The sequence below is a fragment of the Helicoverpa armigera genome, chromosome 8 (genome assembly GCF_030705265.1).
Source record: "Helicoverpa armigera isolate CAAS_96S chromosome 8, ASM3070526v1, whole genome shotgun sequence".
In the NCBI taxonomy this organism is placed as follows: Eukaryota; Metazoa; Arthropoda; class Insecta; order Lepidoptera; family Noctuidae; genus Helicoverpa; species Helicoverpa armigera.
The window spans coordinates 12352204-12372591 of NC_087127.1; the positions used below are offsets into that span (position 1 = coordinate 12352204).

Genomic DNA, 20388 nt, shown 5'->3' on the forward strand with positions numbered 1-20388 from the left:
ACAAACACTAACTAGGAAAACATGTTATCTTTGCTAGGTTTAATTTCTAGAAATACTAATCAAATTAATGAACACATATAAAGCATGTAGATAGTCGATCTAGGCTCTTATCAGTGATCGTTATCAGCATATCCTGGCGACTTGAACCTTTCGATTTGTGATTGTTTTGTCATTGTTATAATTAGTAGCACGAGTGTAGAATAACAATGGGTATTTTTGTTTTGTACATTGCATATCGATCTAGGGTTAACGTCCAAGATAGGTGTGATGTCCTTTTAAAAGATATCTTAAAGAACTTTTCTTTGAAAACTCCTTGGTGCATCTCATAAAAACCTGTAGTAGTTAATCTGTTTGAAATACAACCTTTTTAATTTCTTTGAAAGTCTCGGCCAAGAAAAGCTTCTTCGGAAATCTTTGTTGGGCAATATGTGGTCTTACCTGTTGCATGCGGTTTTTGGTTACCAGTTCTTATTATTCTGCTTCAACTTTTATCATGTATACAGATTGTAGGTAATCAAAGGTGACAAATTAAGTGAAGCTTTCTCTTAATCCCGATAAATCATAAAGTCAATGAACTTTATTGTTACTGTACTCCTGAAATAATCTCCATAAAATGTTTACGTCGCAATAAATCTCAAATTAAAACCCCCAAACAGGTAAACTGCATTATCAATCTTGATAACACAAAATATTCTCATAGTTAGTCATATGGTAAGTAAATACAGTTCATAAAGAAATAATGATTTATCAAATTATCACCAAAGAGCAACATCTAGGTAATCAGGCGATAAACGAAATGTTCCGTCAATTTAGCCAAGTGTACATACTAAAACAAAGATAATAGAGGCAATCGGTTGAAGGTATCTGATAACACCAGTGTGCCTACACCTTTCGTACAAACCACCCATATTGTTACTCCCGAGTGAAAGAAATGAGCTAGTGATAATATAAGTGGTACTTTAAGTGCGGTACTTTGTGGAAACTGTGTGAATTTGTGTGTTGTTTGGTACTTTCTCATTTTTTAAGGTAATGTTTTTTGTGTATTTTAGAGTGTGTGTTATGTGTAATCAATTGTTTTGTAGTATTTGATAGCTTGTTAGGTGGGTGTGTTACTAAATATTAAATGTAAATTAACCCGGAAGCTTTATACTCCAATAGATTCCCTGTTGCTATGCCTTTTATAAAAAGTGATTACTTTATCAAAATATTGTGCTTTGAAACCGATTAGGATCTTTGAAATTTTCCGGCTTTTCGACTCAATAACGTTAATGAATACCTACTATTAGATGCTCTATATTCGTTAGTTAAGTGTTTACACAAGTACATAATTATACATACCTCCAGAAAATAAGTACTTTTACAGCCAATCTATGACTAATCAGAACCAAGTTAGGTTATGCTGAAGTAAACAAATAACCTTCTTTCTTCAAATAAAACACTAATGGCCTTACTACAAAAACTTAAACACCTGATTTACACGTGTCTAAAAAAATTGTGGCTGCAAAATGAACCACATGTCAACGTCATAATTTGTCATTTTTTTAGACAAGGCTTAAACTGACGTTTAAAAGTTTTTGTGGTAAGACGGTTAGGCGCTTTGCCCACGGAGCAACTATTGGAGCAACTGGCAACTGGCAACTAGCTGTTTACATATATTTCAATTGAACCGCGCACACATAGCAACTCGAGTTTCGAGTTCCGGTAATCGTCAACAGTTTTCAGTTGCTGTAATCGATGACTAAGATAGTTCCTGATTGCCGCAACTAGCAACTGTTAAATATTATTCCGTCTTTGTTGGCGCCGTCGACGGCGACGACGTAATAAAATGAGAGCAAATGCTGCTTCTTCGATATCCACTGTCACACGAACTCGGCTATGAAAGTTGCTCACAGATTGCCACAAAATTGCGGCAATCGTAAACGTTATAGCAACTATCAACTTTTTACAAGAAACTTTTAAAATGTTGATAGTTTCCTCAACTTAAGTTGCTCCGTGGGCAAAGCGCCTTATATTTCAGCATTTTGCAAGAATATCTAAATGAGATTAGGTTAATCAGATGGCTCATATGACTTTTCTATGCTGCAGTATGTAAGACAGCCCGTTGTAGGTATTACGGAAAACAGTTTATGGAAATATGTAGTTCAACCATGTTTTCATAAGTCTGATTCATGAAACAAACACCATTTGACCTCCAAACCAGTTGTAAAGTGTCTGGGCTTCTGACTAACCTGAGTTTCATGGAATGACTGACATCCGGAATTGAATCTTTCCGTATTGTGGTTTGGGATTGAAAAAGTTCCCTTTTCTGAAAGTAAAACCTCTTTTTTTTTGTCAGTTATATGTAGAAAAATAGAGCACAAACATTACATAGTTTTTCAAACAGGAGCTTACGATTAATCCGAAAAAACATTGATACATACATTTTAGGGAGAGGTATACGTATTGAGTAGTTTTATTCAAAAGATAGGTTTAAAACATTGAAAATCGCGATACAAGTGCAAACTAAGTACTTCAGGTACCTATAAATTCGTGACAAAATTAACCACATAGGTACCTACTATTAGTAGCAGTCTGCTATGTCATTTATCTTAGTTGTTCAAGTAAATCTTATCGCGAGATAAGAGCATTTTCGTAACTATTACTTTTAAGATGTGAGAGCGTCAAACGTTAACTGTATGGAGCATTGGGAAAACACTTGAAAGTGTTGCAAGATGTATTAATACATATTTTTAGAATATTGTTAGTTGGTTTAGACTAGATTGAGTAGCTGCGGAAGAATTTGGAGTCCCGCTGCCCCGCGCCCACATGCAAGGAGGACACAGGGGGGTTTTAGCCTGTATGAGTCCGGCACACCCCTCCGCTTCACCTCAGCCGGAGGAAGTCCATGAGGATTTCCCCCCCCCACAAAAAATACCAGATTGAGTACCTATACTTAGTTTGCATGGTTTTTTGTTAGTCTTAAACTACAGAACGAATGTTTCTGACGGCACCTTTACTTGTGAGAGGACATCAGATAGGAAGGTATAGAAGAAGCCATGCTGGAAATTGGAATAAGAACAGGGAAATGATGATGATGAGAATAGCTAGACCCACCCAAAAACTTTGCTTGTACCAAGAGCAGACTTTTAATACGTTCTAAGATAAACATTATTGTAACACAGTTGCGATAGTGAAGTATCTCGGTGAAACAAGTTAAAAAGATCTTCCGATAATTGTGCCTTATCTAATCAGGGACCTTATTGTTATCTAGTGTTTAGATACGCGCAGAGCGCAGGCGCGGTGTCACGTTAACATTCTTCTGTTTGGGATATGTGGGGGGCGTGAAGAAGTTGGGGTCAGAGGGGTGAAGAATTTTGGGACAGTGAGTGAAGAAATTGGGGTAAGTCCTGGTGAATTGTGGGAAACTGTGATGGTAGAGTATGGTAGAGTAACGGGAAACTCATGCTCCTTCCAATTCGATGAAAATGTATGAATGACATTACATTATAAAAATACATTCATTCATTAGAAACTCATAAAATGTGGTCTAATCATGACTTTGACCGTGACGTAAAGTTCGATATTAACAATGATAATAATGAAGAATGGGAGGACACTCCCCCTTGCCATATCTTTCATAATGATACTTAGCTTTTTTGAACACACCATGTTCCTAACTTGTAATTCTTTCGGACCATCTAGAATGGGCCCCGCTAGGTTTGCTGACTCTCTTTGCGGATGCATACATAAAGACACCTTTCTGCAAATCGTTTTGGAACCCAAAATCTCTAGCAGCGGAAAAAACTCTTGCAGGCAAATCCGTGTCGATTTCTGTGGCATTTATGACTCCGAGAATAACAGTTTCCGTTTTTATAAATGACCTACCTCCATGAAGATAACTAACAAAACGTGTAGGTACTGATTACTATATCCTGCCATAGACTTGCAAAAATTAGCTTAAATTACTAATACTTTTTGAAATAGAACTGAGCTAAAACCATTTTAGATAAGTAATATTTACTTCTTAAATTCAATATAACCTACACTTCGCGTTTTACGAGAGCAACCATAGACGAACAAGGAAGTGAATAATAACCTCCAGCCAGGCGTCTCGTATTCAAGTTCTCTCAGCTATCTCATATATATGTTTGTTTGGGGATTAAGCAATTACGAAAATAGCGATTACTCTACATAATTATAAACAGCAGTGTCTACAGAATGACAATCTTTTAGGTATGACTTGAAGGAAGATAAAAACAATGTTCTGTTGCAGTTTTTGATTATGCAATTATACAATTGTTAATTTAAATAGCAGTTCCTCACTGTTTAAACCCATGCAGAAGGAACTATTTCAAACATTCGGGTAAAAAGAAGCCTATATCATCTCTCATAGATTGATCTCACTAAAAAAAAAATCTGTATATTCGGGTACGTGAAAAAGTTACAGCACGTGGTCGCTGTAAAAGCTATAGTTTGTATTTATTATGGTTTCCATAGTTCCATTAGCAGCTCTTCAAACTCTGTGAACTAATACTCGTGTACTATCTAAGTACTTAACCCACATCTGATTCTCAATTCGTAACATCGCATTATGAAAAAACCAACACTGATGAGTCATTTAGCAGTATTTAATGTACTATTGTGGTTAGTATATAGCGCCGTTCTGCTATATACAGTCCGATAGTGAAACACTTTTAATATATCTGACGTACACACTGTATTTCTATTTAACATCTATAAATGGAAATGTATGCTATTGCCATCGGACCTATACATACACTTAAGACTGCAGTCATTTCCGGAAAAAATGCTCAAATATAAGCTTATCTCACAATGAACTCAGGTATCTGAGTTGAAAAATTCAAATAGGCTGTAGCTTCATGTAAAATATTTATAAATAGTCAGCCATACCAACATCCATGGCACAAGGATCGGTAAATGATGAATGAGATGAGTGGAATCGATTTGTTACCTGAAAAGGCTGAAAAGAACTCTGATTACTTGTTTGTATTTGGTAACTGAACAACAAATTCTTGTATTACATATAAAGCTGAAGAAGACGTTTTATTATAAAATAACTTAGTCTATCCTAGTGGTTTCACTCTTCTCGCCCTAGGCAACTTGGTGAATAAATGTATAACATTGAATTTATCAAATAGGACCAGTAGTTCCTGAGATTAGCGCGGTTAAATTAACGAAGAAACAAATTTTTCAGCTTCATAGTATTGCTATAGAAAGTTAATCCACATCACAAAATCAGTTGTTACATCCTACCGTTCTAAGACTATAGTTATTTCTTTCACAGCTGATAACTGGCGGTTATCAGAATTGTGAAACGCTGTGAACCTAAGGTTAGCAGTTAACTGAGAGATAAGATCAGAGATTAAGTGTTCTCAGATTACAGAGTCGCTCTATCTGTTTGTCTTACACATTGTTACGAGAGGAACGTGGAAAGTTGGTAGGTAAATCTCGTTATTGATGAAGTAAATAAATTCGATAAACCAACCAACCATAGAAAGGTCGCCGAAAGACGCTGGATGCAGGTCGCCGCCAACAGGTATCTGTGGAGATCTAAGGAGGAGGCCTATGATCAGCAGTCGACGTCCTGTGGCTGAGATGATGGTGAACCAACCAATGTGTAATGGCGAGATTCCACCAAAATTGTCCCTGCACATTTTTGAGTAGATATATCATGATCAAACGGAATTCGTTTTACAATAGGTGTAGTGATGCATACAGCTCTCTGAGATAACCGCAAAAATGGTCCGGAATACTCCAAATAATAAATATTTGGAATAATATAATAATAATGGCGACCAAAGCCGATTTCGTCCACGGCGTTCTCATATAAAGAGATCAGTCAGGTGAGCAGGACATGTTATAGTGCACAAGCATTTGCGCAGACACAAGTGCGCTTACTATTCCTTCAATCTAACCCGATGGAACGGAAAATCCGACACGACCGGGAAGAGATCAGGCGCAGATCCGACATTAATGTGCTCTCCGATGCACGGGTGAATCAGTAACCAACTTCCAGAGTACAGGCTGCTTTTTGTGAAAGTTTCTAAAACCCACAAAGCGACTTCGCCCAGGAATCGAACCCTAGACCTCAAGCGCAGCAGCAAATAATATACTTTATGCACAAATGCAGAATTTTATGCACAACCTTTTTTCTAAAACCTCATATTCTTCTATCACTGCCTGACACTAACCTGTCAAACGAAATCAATCAAAATCAAATGTCTTTATCAGCTGTTCCATCATCAGCTGTGTGTGTTGTTCCAGGAGTTGGCAGTCCAGATGTGGAGCTGGAGGTACCTGATCAATGGCTGAGGGGACGTGGCAGACCATCTGCAGGCTCGTGTCCAGGAGACGCGCGTTCGAACCTGACAGGGGTGACGAGAGTTTGAAAAGGTGAGGGGATATGGTTGATAAAATGAGTCCTATTTTTGTTTACTTTTATTCATTTTACTACATTTATATTTATTAATTTCATAAGAGACGCTAACAAATTAAGAATCCGAAATGACTTCAAAACGTATAATTTTATTATGAATGTGATACTTTGGATTCTGGACAGGATATCCTAATAAGAAGAGTGCATACCTTTTGTCGAATTTAAATGCGAATTCCTTGGCCACCTTTAGGATACTCGTAAAAACTATAATGTCGTTTCTCATGTTCATTTATCGCCAGACAAACAACTTTCACACAATCCACCCATCGCTTCTTTGGTTCCCTGCCTCTTCATGGATCGCGTTAATGCTCTAAACCTTCCCCACACAATGATCTTCACAGTATCGCTTCACATCACGTACCCATACTATGACTGCTGGTTTCCACATTGATTTTCTATTACCGGTGACACTTTCAAACTTCCTAAGAATAACACGATTTTAGTATACCTACAGATAAGTAAAGAATGTTTATATGTAATCCCCAGATGTTTAAACTGCTGGGACCTGACAGCGCTGGGCGTGGGTGGCACGCTAGGCATAGGCGTGTACGTGCTGGTGGGGGCTGTGGCAGCGAAGACTGCCGGCCCCTCTATAATACTGTCCTTCCTCATCGCTGCCACCACATCGCTGTTTGCAGGTAACTCAGTCATGATTGGGATTGTGTATTGACAATGCTGGGCAAAGGCCTCGTAGGTCCTTTTAGCACACGCTAGGGATATATGAACTATGCTCTATGTGTGATATAGGTATGTCTTTCGATGCTAGCGATAATCTCTGGTACCCCTGATCCTATTTGTTTTTTTTTTCGCTGTTTGAACGGAATGTTCTGCCTGAGTGATCCTCCACGAGTCTGCTGATTATTTGGGTACGCAAAATAGTCATCTCAGGAATTGAATGTTAATGCAGAAGACAGCTATTCAGACTTGATTTATTGGAATGAGAGTGCTATAATTTGGGTCCAATTTATTGATGTACACCAGCTATTCTGCAGGTAATGACTATGACTTCACTCACTTGGCAAAATGTATACATTGTAAATAAATTACCTACACACAATACAATCGTAAGTGTAGTCTCGTTATAACTCAGGAATTACTCTTATCACACAATTATCGATTCGTTTGTTTGAACATCATAAACATTCGCACTTATTTGTTATGCAGATACGAGTGTATCTGTAGTGCCTTTTATTTTGTTTTTATTGGCTATATTAGCAATCGATATAAACTTAGCTAAATCAAAGCTATAGATGATGTTGGAGCGTGGAAATAAATGATGGCACTTATGTGTATGTTTATAAGATATCAATGATATCTAAGACTATTCTCTATTGTGGAATAAAATTGCATTGAAACGCATAGCAGCTCCTTGTAAGGATCGTTGATCCTTTTAAAGCATTTATGAGCATCTTTTTGATCTTTTTTGGCTCATAAACTTTATTTGAAAATCTTTTACGTAGCAGGTACGAGGAAATTTCGCGAACACACGAATGTGTTATATTTTGTCATTAGATTCGAAGAATGTTTAATATAAAACTTCATCACCGATAACAAAATTGTATTATTGTTTTATCGGCCAGCAAACAGGATTACTGGGAAATGCGTAAAATAGAAAGATATTATCTTATATCGGCATGTCGTTGAACCTTTTTGTTGAATGCCTCGGCGAGTTACTGACATCACTCAAATCAAAGGGATACTCCATGATGAATACTCAGTTGAAACCCCATTGTAGTTATTAATGCATATTAGGTATATGATATGATATACGTATGAATAATGAGTTATAGAAGATATTATAAATAACTACAATACCCTATCTAAGGAATAACTTTAATAAGGAAGATGTACTCGTTTGTCATTGGCCAAGAATAAATGTCATTGCTATTCAGGCTCAAGAACATTAAACAACTCCGAGCCTTTTTCCCAACAATGTTAGGGTCGGCTTCCAGTCAGCCGTCATGTAGGGTCAGTCGGCTACGCGTTTTTACCATTTTCCCAAATTCTTCCAGGACTATGTTACGCGGAGTTTGGTGCCCGGGTGCCGCTGGCGGGCTCAGCCTACATCTACACGTACGTGTCCGTCGGGGAGCTCGTCGCCTTCATAGTGGGCTGGTTTAACATCATCGAGTTCACATACGGTGAGTTACAATCACATTTACTTACAAGATGTTAAAGAATGATGGGAAAGCTATGTGTAAACACCAGCCTGGATTTCAACCAGTTCTCCAATGATGGCTATATAAACTTCCTCTAACTGTAGATGAAGCTTCCATGGATCGTCCATGGTGCTGTCAAGGATTAAGGATTTAACAATGGAGCTCCACAGGTCCACAATTTTTGGCTTATTTGACTCTCACGTATGATTAAACACAACTACTAAAAGTGTTTCGAAATTGTGCCCTGGGGTGAAATGTTGCACGGGTAACTTGGTTGAGGTAGTCAGATAGGCGGTCGTTTCACGAAAAATTCTTGTACCTACTCGAATGGTTGATGTGTCGATAGGCAGACAATGATGGTAAGATTATGAACTCTAACAGCAGTAAGATAAAAATAGTCCTATTCTTTTCTATTCTAGGTGCAGCAAGTGTGGCCCGCGGTTTAGGTGCTTATATTGATGCAGTATCCAACAACGCCATGTCGGAGTGGTTCCTCAACCACATGCCTATCAACGCCTCGTTGGGCATCTCCCCCTACTTCGATCTCTTCTCGTTCTTCTTCGTCACCATCATAGGAGGTGAGTATCTAAGCCTTCTTTATATTCAACATTTATTATGTTAATAGCCTAGTTTTGATGACTTGAGAGTGCTATCTGCTTGAGTGAGATGGTATTCCTATTTTCTAACTGCTTACATCAGCGGTTGCACCCGCATCCTTTGAGAACTCAATAAATGGTCTACCTAACACTAAAAAAATTCAATTCGATCCAGTAGTTCCGAAACAAACTTCAGCTTTTTAACATAAGTAAAGTAAAAGGTGTTTGTATCCTGAGATACTTGCTATCGAAGCAGTGATTTCGAAAGAGCGCGTAAATATCTCATCTCCCACAAAATCTCAAGACAGGCAAAAACTACTACAAATAAATGAGGAAGTGTCTCTAAATTGTAATTACATTAGATCCAAATACAATGGCGTCACCATGTTTATTTAGGAAGTGTGTGACAATGGTGTTTATGTTGCAGTGGTTCTGTCGTTCGGCGTGCGCGAGTCTTCGATGGTAAACAACGTGCTGTCCGTCATGAACATCATTGTCATCGCCTTCATTATCATCGCCGGAGCCTTCAAGGGTTAGTACTGTCCCAACCTTGCAGTAAGCAGTTTGTCTCTCAAGACTTCAGTTTCAAACGATAAGAATTAAAGTTTCAATTATGTATTTCTTTTGTTACTGTTTTGATGGAGGTAAGTCAGGATTTTGTAGTAGTAATTACTGTTTATTCATTAACATAATGTAACATTGTCCCTATAAATCTAATGCGACTATTTTAATAGGCTTCTAACATGACACAATTATCTTGTTAAAAAGGGTAGTTTACTTTCACCAACCCTATTCAATTCAATTCAATTCAATGTATTTATTTGTGAGCATAGTAAGTAAAGTTTGTAGCTAAGTTAATAATCATTCAAAATTTTGCGACAGACAGCCACACTTTATTGTTCTACTATTTAGGTATGACCATCATCATGTATTAATGTATTATGATTTCTCCAGCGGATTCCCGCAACTGGAGCATCCCTGAGGAGCTGGTACCCCCAGGGTACGGCGTGGGGGGCTTCTTCCCGTACGGCTGGTGGGGCATGCTCAAGGGGGCTGCCATCTGCTTCTACGGCTTCGTCGGTTTTGATGTGATCAATGCTTCGGGAGAAGAGGTGAGCTTTGTTACCTTAATGATATTAAGAGGTTAATAAGTTGACTTGATCAGTTGATGGCCGTTAATATTTTTACGTTGTTTCAAAACGCGATGTTTGAATACAGAAATTCTGTGGGTTCTTTAAGCCATCTTCACTTCCGTATTTATCTTACCTATTGAGGGACAATGAATTCATGGCAATTAAACTTATTTTATGATTACAGGTGAAAGACCCAAGGAAGACACTACCTTTAGCGATCCTGTCCGTTCTGTTCATAGTGTTTATTGCGTATGCGGGAGTCAGCATCGTGGCCACTATGCTGGTGCCGTACTATGAGTTGGTGAGTACCCTCACCTTCATAACATATGAAGGTAAATATGTATATATTAGGTTATAATTCCCTATTGCCATAACGTAACATATTCATCAAATGACCCCTCTTACTGTGGGTGTAGCGCGAGGGAGTGTCAAACTTACTGACTAACACCCACCATGTATGTACCTTTTGGAGCCTTTAGTATTACAGGACCGCGGTAACTACTCGTTCTACCTATCCCAGAGCCTAACAAATTCAGGAACAAAGAAATTCGAATATTGTGCTCATTGAAATAGAATCCAAAATCCTTTAACAGAAATGTCGCTGTTGAAGTTGAACATGTTGTGCGCCTAGATGAATCTTCTGAATCCAATCGCCTATAAATTATTGCTCTTATAACTTTGAAAGGCTAATAATTAATTGTGTTGAAAGAACCACTTTCTGCATCTGGATTGAAAATAGTTTATGAGTTGTTTTGACATTTAAAGATAATAGTAAAAATCCATCAGGTAATTTTGGGGGGAAAGAGTAAAAAACATACCCTAACATGATGTCTAGTTCCTTACAAACTTTCGTGTTTATAATATTCGTAGGATCTATGATGATTGTGTTATCGTTGCTGACGTTATGTATGTTGTGATGATTTCAGGTAGGTGTTGCGTCTGTGTCGGTAGCGTTCACCCGAGTGGGGTGGGACTGGGCGCGGTGGATCATCACCATCGGAGCCGTTTTTGGTATTTCTACAAGGTATGATAATAGAGTAAAAGTTCATGAATCTAGGCTAATTAATATAGCACTTTTTCTCTTGAAAATTACACTTCCTAGTGTTAAGGCTGGAAGGCACATGTGTGTTTTCATAATCTTGAATTAACTGATATGTACCTATAATTTGTAAGCTGTTAGGCAGCACTTGAAGAACTTTTCAACTCTACAACGTCATCATATAGGTACCTACTTATGGGGCATCTTTTGTTTGTAGACCTCTGTTACTACAAATTATTTATTTTCATATTTTTATTATATTCAGTTTATTTGGCGCGTTATTCCCGTTGCCACGACTGCTGTATTCGATGGCGAAGGATGGCCTCTTCCTCCACTGGTTCGCTAAAGTCGGTGCCACGACGCGGTCACCTATTATCGCTACTCTTATACCCACTGTTGCTATTTGTAAGTATATCCCTATTCATAGCCCTAGATCTAGGTTTGGCCCGCGGTTTCACCCGCATCGCAAGGGAACCACTTCCCGTACTTCATAAAATATAGCCTATGTCAAACGTCGAAATGTAGCTATCCAAGTGTCCAACAGTGAAAAACTCTTTCAAATAGGTTTAGTAACTTCGGAGTCTTCAGGGTACAAACCAACAATTAGTATGAGTTTAAATATAAACTAAACACCAGCAGACAAACTGGCGCTTGTGACGAAATTATTTATTTTGGACATCATTAGCGAAGGTCACTCTCTCCTTTTGTCAAAATATTTTGTGCCGAGTTGAAGTGAGCAGCAATCCAGTGTTGGCTAAATACCAAATACTTGATGGCATAATAAGGTGAAATTATAATTTTGTCAACGTCACATTGTTTCCGCTGCATAATGCTGTTGTCATATTTTCAAGAATAATATTTATCTTTGGTAATTAAGATGACGTTAATTATTCACGTGTGTGTAAGAGCAGTATTTTTTATTCTTTTGACTAAGATAGAATACGTTTAACGTTTCGACTTGGGAATCACAATCCAATGTTTCTATTACTTATACCAACCTACTTGACATGCGCAGGTTACATGCATTTTAAAAACGTACGGGTCCAGCGACTCGCGTATTTCATCATCCTCCTGCCCTTATCCCAATTTTATTTGGGGTCGGCGCAGCATGTTTCCTTCTTCCATACTCTTCTATCTGCCGTCATCTCACAAGTAACATTCTTTCTTACCATATCTACTTTCACACAATCCATCCCATGCTTGCGTATGTACTAAAGCAAAATACCCAGCCGCGTGCTCTTGTCACTTGCGCATGTTAACTTGCTCCAGCTACATGCACCCTTTACCACCACCTAGTAGCTAGTTTTTCATATGTTCTTACATCTTTTAGCCCTGCTAGCTGCTTGCCTGGAGTTGGAACAGCTGGTACTGACGATGTGCATCGGAACGCTCTGCTCCTACACCATCGTCGCTGTGTGTGTTGTCTTACTCAGGTAACAACTTTGATGATTACATTTCATTATATGACTTATTCTTCTTTATACTTATGCCAGTGGTTTCACCCTATTCCGCGGGAACTTATCCACCCACTCGGATAAAGCCTTCCTTGATAAATTTCCTACCTAACTTCGAATTATTTTTACAAATGAATTCAGTATTATTCTTTAGCTTTGTAATTTACTAACCATATCTTGTGATTGACTATTGCTGGGTTATATCGGTATGGGTTAGAGCATGATACGTGTATGGGACTTCCCAGAAATGTACGATTTTCAAATGAGTGCCTACATTTTACAATGCTTTATTTGAATACCTTTTTTCTCCATACTAAATCACGCATATTGCATAGTTTTATAAACATTGTAAAACAAAGGGAAAGCACGTGGAAGTATTTTTTGGCACATAATTGTCTGTAATTTGGCGACACGCTCGATGTCACAACCACTATTTTGGTCTAGTTCATCAGAATCGTAAACTATACTTACAATGTTACAATTAACACGTCTCTTTGAATGTGTTAATGAAGCTCGTATTCTGAGACAAAAGATTTATTTATAGATTGTGATGAATTTGTCAAAATAATGACCACTCATGCACTTCATCATCACCCTTGCTAAATACAGCATTTATTTTAATTTAAAAAAGGTCGACTATATTGCTACTGTCTTATAAAAATATCATGAAAGGATCGCCTGAGATACCCATTCATTATCTGCCTAGCCTTTTCCCAACCACCTTTTCAACTCATTTCTTTGGGCAAACCGATCCCCTTGGCAACTCTGATTGTCAGACTTCCTGGCTGCTGAATATCCGTAAAAACGATTCATGCTAGGAGATGTATGCCAGGAGGGTAATTCATAAGATAATTACGAAGATGCAATAAAGACTGCCATTTTACAGATACCGTTCATTCCATGAGCCTGAAGCGAAGCACTCCATCATGAAACAGATCATCGGCCGAGCAGACAAGAGAGCCACCCGGGTCTCTACTACAATTGTCAATGTAGCCATAGTTTTGTTTGGTAAGTTTAAATATTAAAAAAATGGTCAGATATTGGTTTCTGTCAGAAAATGTTTGCATCAAAGTAAACCACGAGTTTTTTTCGCTTTACCCAAATTTTGAGGTCCCTTCTATAAAATATGATTTCTTTAGGCTTAGGCTGTACCAAATTGGAGCCGAGAAATTTTGTTCCTCCTACTCTGTGGTAGCTACTGAGCGGAAATTTTCTATTAGTTGTTTAAAAACATCTCAGCTCCCCTCATTTCATCCGGGCGAAATTGGGATCATTTCTCTCAAAAGGGAATGGCAAAATTGTGGAACAAATGTTCTAAAGAGTTGTAATTAAATATTATTTTTGTTCCAGTGGTGATGTGCTTCGCGATAGCTCTGGTGGTGGTCTACGTGCAGCAGCCCCTGATTCCTGCCATCATCCTGCACGTGCTGACTATACCCATCGTCATCATCATGGCTTTGCAGCCTTTCAGTGATGAGCGATTACCATTCAAAGTAAGTATAATATTTTATTGATGCATGCCAATTTTTATATTTTTTTTTTTCCATGTTTTGTTGTTTTTATTTCCAGACACCCCTGGTGCCGTTTATTCCTTGCATCAGCATCTACACCAACGTGCATTTAATGGCAATCATCAACATAAATACGTGGATAAGACTTTTCATCTGGCTGCTAATCGGTAAGCACTTCTTGACATTTCTCTTCTTTATTCTGTGATTCTTGATACTAACCTTTTTTGCTTTGACATTTTAGGAGTTCCAGTGTATTTCATATGTATGTGCTTCTATAAGCAACCGGCAGGAAAATCTACTGCAAATGAAATAGAATTTGAACCACATGAAAAAAGAAATGGAAAACCACCGGTTGTGGTACAAATAGTAGTGGAATCACCAACACCACCTCGTACGCTTGCACGACCTGATGACAACATGGAAGAATATGACGATTTGGAACAGATCAACAAGGAATTAAAAGACACAGCAATAAATAGTAAAAAAGTAGAAGAAATTATAGTACAGGAGATTCAGATTGAAAATAATGAAGAAAAAGAAGCAAAGATAATAGACTTGCTAGATCAAGTACTGCAAGCAGAGGAAGATACTTACGGTGAAGTCATTAGTTTGAAGGAAAATAAGGAAGAAGACAGCCAATCAACAGTCGAACCCAATGAGACTGGCATCCCTCATAGAAAGTCTTTGAGTGAACTGTCAGATGCTGGGTCCGATGCATCATCGGGCAATCAAGTATTGTCTAAATACGACGTAATTGCTCAGGTGCACAGGGAAGACTTGCCGAGAGTTAGCGAGGAAGAGGAGAAGCTGGACAGTAACGACGATATTAATGATTTCGATGACGAAGAAATAACGGCTTTTAACGAAAGCGACACAAATTCACGAACAGATGAATCAGGGTATTCAGACACTATAGACAGACCAGCACTCAGCGAGTCATTAGATGATACACCAGTATCAACAATTCCAGTGCCACCACCTCTAGATGAAAATTATTTTAAGAATAATAATAACTATAGGAAATTTAATACAGTACTACCTAGATATAGCAAACCCGAACCACAAGAGATAGACGATGATGAAGTTAATGAGCCTAGAGTAAGCATACAGTCAAACAATTCACAAGGCGATGGCAATATAAGATTTGGTAGTGACAGGCAGATTAAATTCATGTCCAAGTTGAATAATATATTCCAGAAAACTATAGCTCCAACTGAGGATGAAGAGATTCCAAGAAGGAGATCGCATTCCACAGGGAACGTTGCTGAAGCCGAATTATCAGTAAACAATATGGATCGACCATCGTTGTTCCTGGATTTAAAGAAAGAGTTATTGTCCAGGGAACCAACACAAAATTTACGTCCAGTCAACGCACAAAATACAGAAGAAAACGCGCCTAGATCAGATTCATCTGAGCCTGAAGAGGAAGACATGTCAATGAGTAGAGAAGACTTAAAGAACAAATTAGAAAACATTTTTGCGGTAGGTGGTCCTAAGCTTTTAAAGCCAAGGCTAATGAAATCTAATCCACCTACACCAGAGGAATCATACCAAACAGATAATTCAAGCACTGAGAGCATATCAAAGTTACCAAAGATGGATAAAAACGATACGCTAAGGAGACAGAGAGCAAAATTCGGCGAAGTATTGAATTCGTTCCGATTGAGTATGAACAAGGATGAAGAAGTGTAGTTCGCTTAGAAAGTGATATTAAGTGAAACAGTACAAGGTGTTCGGACAATATTATTGAACAAAACTGTCTTATTGTTATTATTTGTATTGATGTGACGTTTAACCAAATTCAACAGCTTTCTTTCGTATATTGTAAATTATTCATTAACTTCTCAAATATTTTGATACCCGGGTATTATGCCTAGTCGTATGGTAAGTGCCTTATTTTGTATAGATATTTATGTATGAACGAACTCACGTTTTTTACCCTTGTTGATAATGTTACGCCATTTTATCATAAAAAAGCCAGTGCGACTGTATGTAAAGCTTATTTCATTTGCAGTGTCTTTGTACAGTAAGCAATTGTAGACGAACGGATACGAATTTTAGTTTGTAAGTAGTGTGTTTTCGAAATATAGATTATCATGATCAGTAAGACTGACGAAACTATTGTAGATGACTTGTCGATAAATTCATCAGTGATTCAAGTGTGTATGTAGCCGCAAATTTTAATAAATACTAATTTAAGTATCAAGATTTTGTTTCATTTTCGCATTAAGCAAAATGACGTTTAATAAGGAAAGTTATAATAAAAAAACAATGATGTAGAAAAACAAATGTATTAAAAATTAAATATATCAAATTGTCAGTGAGCACACTGTGCGTCTCTGTCTATCACATGTGGTTTCGCGTCAACGCGTCTCTGTCTTGTACAGTTGGACCACTAGATCTCGAACTTCCATCTCCTTCAGACAGCCTAGAAGGAGCTCGTCGATAATTTGTTCGGATATACTGTAAAATACATATGTGATGTTAAACAAAATGCTAACAGCTAAACCCATTCAATAAAACTGGAGATTGAAATTTAATGAAAACTGTATCAGAACGTGAAGTTCATAGAAAACAGTTGCTTTAAGAAAACAGACGTTCATATTATCAGTAAAAACGGGCCTAAGTGTTTATCCTGCTTATGAATTCTCTAAGGACAAAACAGTGGAACCGTGGTAACACATAATAAAAAAAAAGGAAGAGAAAAAGAGCTACTTAAAACAACTAATATCGTTCCTAGAGGATCTGGTCATGTAACATTTTACGATGTAACACAAGCCAGACTGTCGAGGGATAAAAGGGCGGACAGTGATGTCATCCCCGTCCTTACTCTAGACGGCCGCGCTGTACTTTAATTTGAGTGTTTTACGACTTTGACATGCTATAATGTGCTAAAGTAGATAATAAAATTTCTAATTTCAAGTGCATGCAGTATTAAATTTTATTTTGCCGCCATGTTCGAATCGAATAGAAAATGAGTACCGTATTATAGTAACATTCCATTATTTGACTAACATTTCAAACGTCACTAAATTCTATTGGATCATCTTTTCGCTATTCCATCTATGTATATTATCAGGCAGAAGGTGATTATCTCTCGATTCTGTCAACCACCGCTGATGGCAGTGGTAAAATCGAAACGTTAATACACGTGGGTCAAACAAATGGTTCATAGACTCCCTCACCTGCCAATCATCTCCCAAGGCTTTCCAACCGCGCTGTTGGCATACATGGCGCTGGTCAGCATATGCTGCACGAACTTGGTGCGATACTGGAACAAGGAGTCCGAGGTCTTCTCCGATATGTTGAACAGGAGCCGGTGGCGCTCCAGCCCTCGGGCTGATGGTTGCTTCTGGAAGAGAGGCTTCGGGACCTTCTTTTGGATTGTCTCTTCTAGTATCTGTTGAGAGAAATATCGTCGTATTACGTTACAGAATTACCATAATAAACGAAGGTGATCTAGACAAGGTTAAATCAGCAGTTGTTCTTTCAGACAGACTACAAAAACTGTAGTAATATTATTTAATCGCGACGGTTCGGAATTCGGATCCTTTACTTACAGCATCCATAGGGCGGAGATATAAGATAAAATCTGTAAAAGTAGTTTTACTTAAATGTCTAATATTCACGTAAGTGTCAGAAATCAACATACAACATACAAGTGTGTTAGTAGACAAAATACACAAGAGAAGTATGAAATTAAATTAATAACTGTGGTAGGAGAAGATACTTGGTCGTACTCACTCTCAGCAGCTGCGGTGTGCTCGGTTGCCGAGGACTGTTGCCACTCGCGTACTGCAACTGAGCATTCTTAGCTCCGGATAAACGTTCAGCCCTGCGAAACAAGAACAATCGTTACACATGTTCTTCATGCTAATCATAACTGTCAACTGATTAATCGCACAGACTGGTAGCGAGTTGCGAAAATTAGCTTTATAAAAATCGAATTCAAAAGTGTATAGAGTGAATCAGGATAAGATCACTATTTCAGATCCAGACAAGCCGACAAATTTTCAATAAATAAATATACCTTACGACATGTCGGCTATTGAAATCACTAATGACCGATTAGGGTGCTCAAAAACTGGACACAACAAAAGGTTAAACCAAGCAATAGAAGCTACTTGATGCACATCCCACTTTCGAAGTCATTAAAGAACATCATCATTTGCTTCATGTATAAAACTATAAACTGCACAAGGACAACAATATGTATATTGAGCTATCTCGTTAACAATAAGATCATCAAGTGCAGGACTAATGCTGAACTAAATACTAAATGATAGGGGTCCTTAAAATCCCATCAAACTGGTTATGAGAGCTTGTTAGCACGCGCTGTATAACTATGGAACATGTGAGTTATAAATTGGCTCAACGATGCCTTCTATTTGTTTCTAAATCAAGTAATAGATGACTTTGTAGTGGCTCTATTCGTTGGCAAATAACGTTAATTGGTAGTGTAACGTTTCAGGTACAATTAATCAATAGATGGACATTAGCATGTTATTTAAAATCCAAAATTCCTATTTACTAAACCTGCAAAATAAAATGGCAGACTTGATTCTTACACGCACGGTTTCCAAAAGTTTGTAAACGCACCAACGATTTAGGAGAAAACCTGAGAGATAACAAATGTAAAGCTTGAAGGAAAAACAAGTTTTTTAGATGAATGTGTCTGAAGTTTAGCAAGCATAAGGTTGGCATAAGCAAGGGTGAATTATCGCTATACATGAGGCTTTCCATTTTAATTAGTTCTTGCAAACAGAGTGCTTATTAATGTTATAATATATAACCCATTAGCAGAGGACACTAGAAAGTTAATTATAAGGATGCATCCACATTTGTTTTTTTGAAATATTATCGTCATAATTGTATTTTTTTTAAACGGAGTATTTGGAACATCGGTCAGTAGCCCATTTCCGTTAATGCATGCTATTTAACAAAGTTGTGTTGTTGATTCATAACTTAAAAAGCGAAATAGGACCCAAGGCAACAGCGAGATCATGAAAAGGGTTCCGTTCCTGGATTGTACTTAACACAGACGTTCATGAGAAAGAAAAGGATCCTGCATTGACATATTGCCAAAACGAAAAATACTGGATGAAACAAACAAAGGTATAAACCCGCCCTAATGAGACAAGTCCAGGACACCGAAAGGGCATGACATGATGCATGTTAGGGAGACACCCCATGGTCGCCGTCTAGACGACACGAATAAAAACATTAAAAGCACCACAGTTTGTGTAAACTTCACCCTTCATTACATCGACATTTTACTTATTATAGATTTTACAACATATTATGATATGCTTATTGGAATTTTTCGCTTATTTTCTTTTGTTTTTCTCTATTCAAGTCGTGCATTCAACGGGAAGATTAGATTCTCAATCGTCTCTGACTGGAATACGCCATTGAGTTTTGGTTTTTATGTTAGTAGGTTACATCTTTTTTACACAAGTATACCATCTTACTTCTGCTTTGGTTAGGAAAACTTATATGAGTTATTTTATGAACCAACACTATATAATCTCCGTAACACATTTTAGTGTTAATTTCACAAATGTAACTGTTAAGTTTAGATCAGATAAGAATGGAAAAATCCAGAAAGGTTACATGAAATTCTAACTGTGTTTGACACCTTCGCGTGTTTCTTGATCTGTGCCAGTTGGTACCTTACCCCGGAGCTTCCCTGTTTACTTCCCAAGGTCAAGGTCAAACAAATGCGACTCGCGTTTGTTTTTAGCGAATGTTCGTGACCCATACACATTGATCATAGCAATGACTATCTGTTGCGTATTGGCAATTTCTTATCTGGTCTGTTGTGAAAGGGGTTAAAATATTAGAGTTAATTTTTTATTGTGTGGATAGTTTTGTTAGAGTGATTTTTTGCATGTCAATGAGTTATAAATTATGTGATTCTGATCTTATGGTGTGCGTAATAAGGTCTTTGACAGAAGATAAAATCCCGTTTATCTTTCTCAGAAATATATAGCTCCAAAAATTATGAACGAAGTTTATTATTTTTGTGATATTATGTTTAGTTTTCGTATGTATAATGTA

General features: G+C 37.7%; 2 protein-coding genes across 4 annotated transcripts in view; one reads left to right on the forward strand and one right to left on the reverse strand.

Moving 5' to 3' along the window:
- Window positions 1–863: 863 nt before the first annotated feature.
- On the forward strand, window positions 864–16534 carry LOC110380174 (high affinity cationic amino acid transporter 1). 2 transcript variants are annotated; one of them, XM_021340068.3, is made up of 15 exons: window positions 864–1026; window positions 6265–6393; window positions 6923–7074; window positions 8449–8577; window positions 9015–9173; window positions 9619–9723; window positions 10146–10303; window positions 10509–10625; window positions 11251–11348; window positions 11629–11768; window positions 12694–12796; window positions 13704–13825; window positions 14168–14310; window positions 14387–14495; window positions 14570–16534. In XM_021340068.3, exons 2-15 carry the CDS (start codon window positions 6305–6307, stop codon window positions 16018–16020), a joined length of 3075 nt encoding a protein of 1024 aa, XP_021195743.3. In that variant the 5' UTR covers window positions 864–1026; window positions 6265–6304; the 3' UTR covers window positions 16021–16534. The 2 variants fall into 2 exon arrangements, with proteins under 2 accessions (XP_021195743.3, XP_021195744.3); XM_021340069.3 differs by lacking the exon at window positions 864–1026 and adding an exon at window positions 3233–3379.
- A 71-nt stretch (window positions 16535–16605) lies between these two features.
- Window positions 16606–20388, reverse strand: part of LOC110380171 (uncharacterized) — a 44651-nt gene continuing 40868 nt past the window's right edge. For both annotated transcript variants that reach the window (XM_064035840.1, XM_064035839.1), the window contains exons 20-22: window positions 18073–18163; window positions 17514–17728; window positions 16606–16791 (exon numbers count right to left, since the gene is read on the reverse strand). In XM_064035840.1, coding sequence (XP_063891910.1) covers window positions 16692–16791; window positions 17514–17728; window positions 18073–18163 — 406 coding nt within the window. In that variant the 3' untranslated portion in view covers window positions 16606–16691. The remainder of the gene's footprint in view (window positions 16792–17513; window positions 17729–18072; window positions 18164–20388) is intronic.

Bases quoted from the DNA above. Each gene is read 5' to 3' on its own strand.
- LOC110380174 (XM_021340068.3), top strand. From the start codon at position 6,305: ATGGCTGAGGGGACGTGGCAGACCATCTGCAGGCTCGTGTCCAGGAGA. The intron at 6,394-6,922 runs GTGAGGGGATAT...TGTAATCCCCAG, and splicing joins GGTGACGAGAGTTTGAAAAG to ATGTTTAAACTGCTGGGACC. The intron at 14,496-14,569 runs GTAAGCACTTCT...TTGACATTTTAG, and splicing joins TTTCATCTGGCTGCTAATCG to GAGTTCCAGTGTATTTCATA.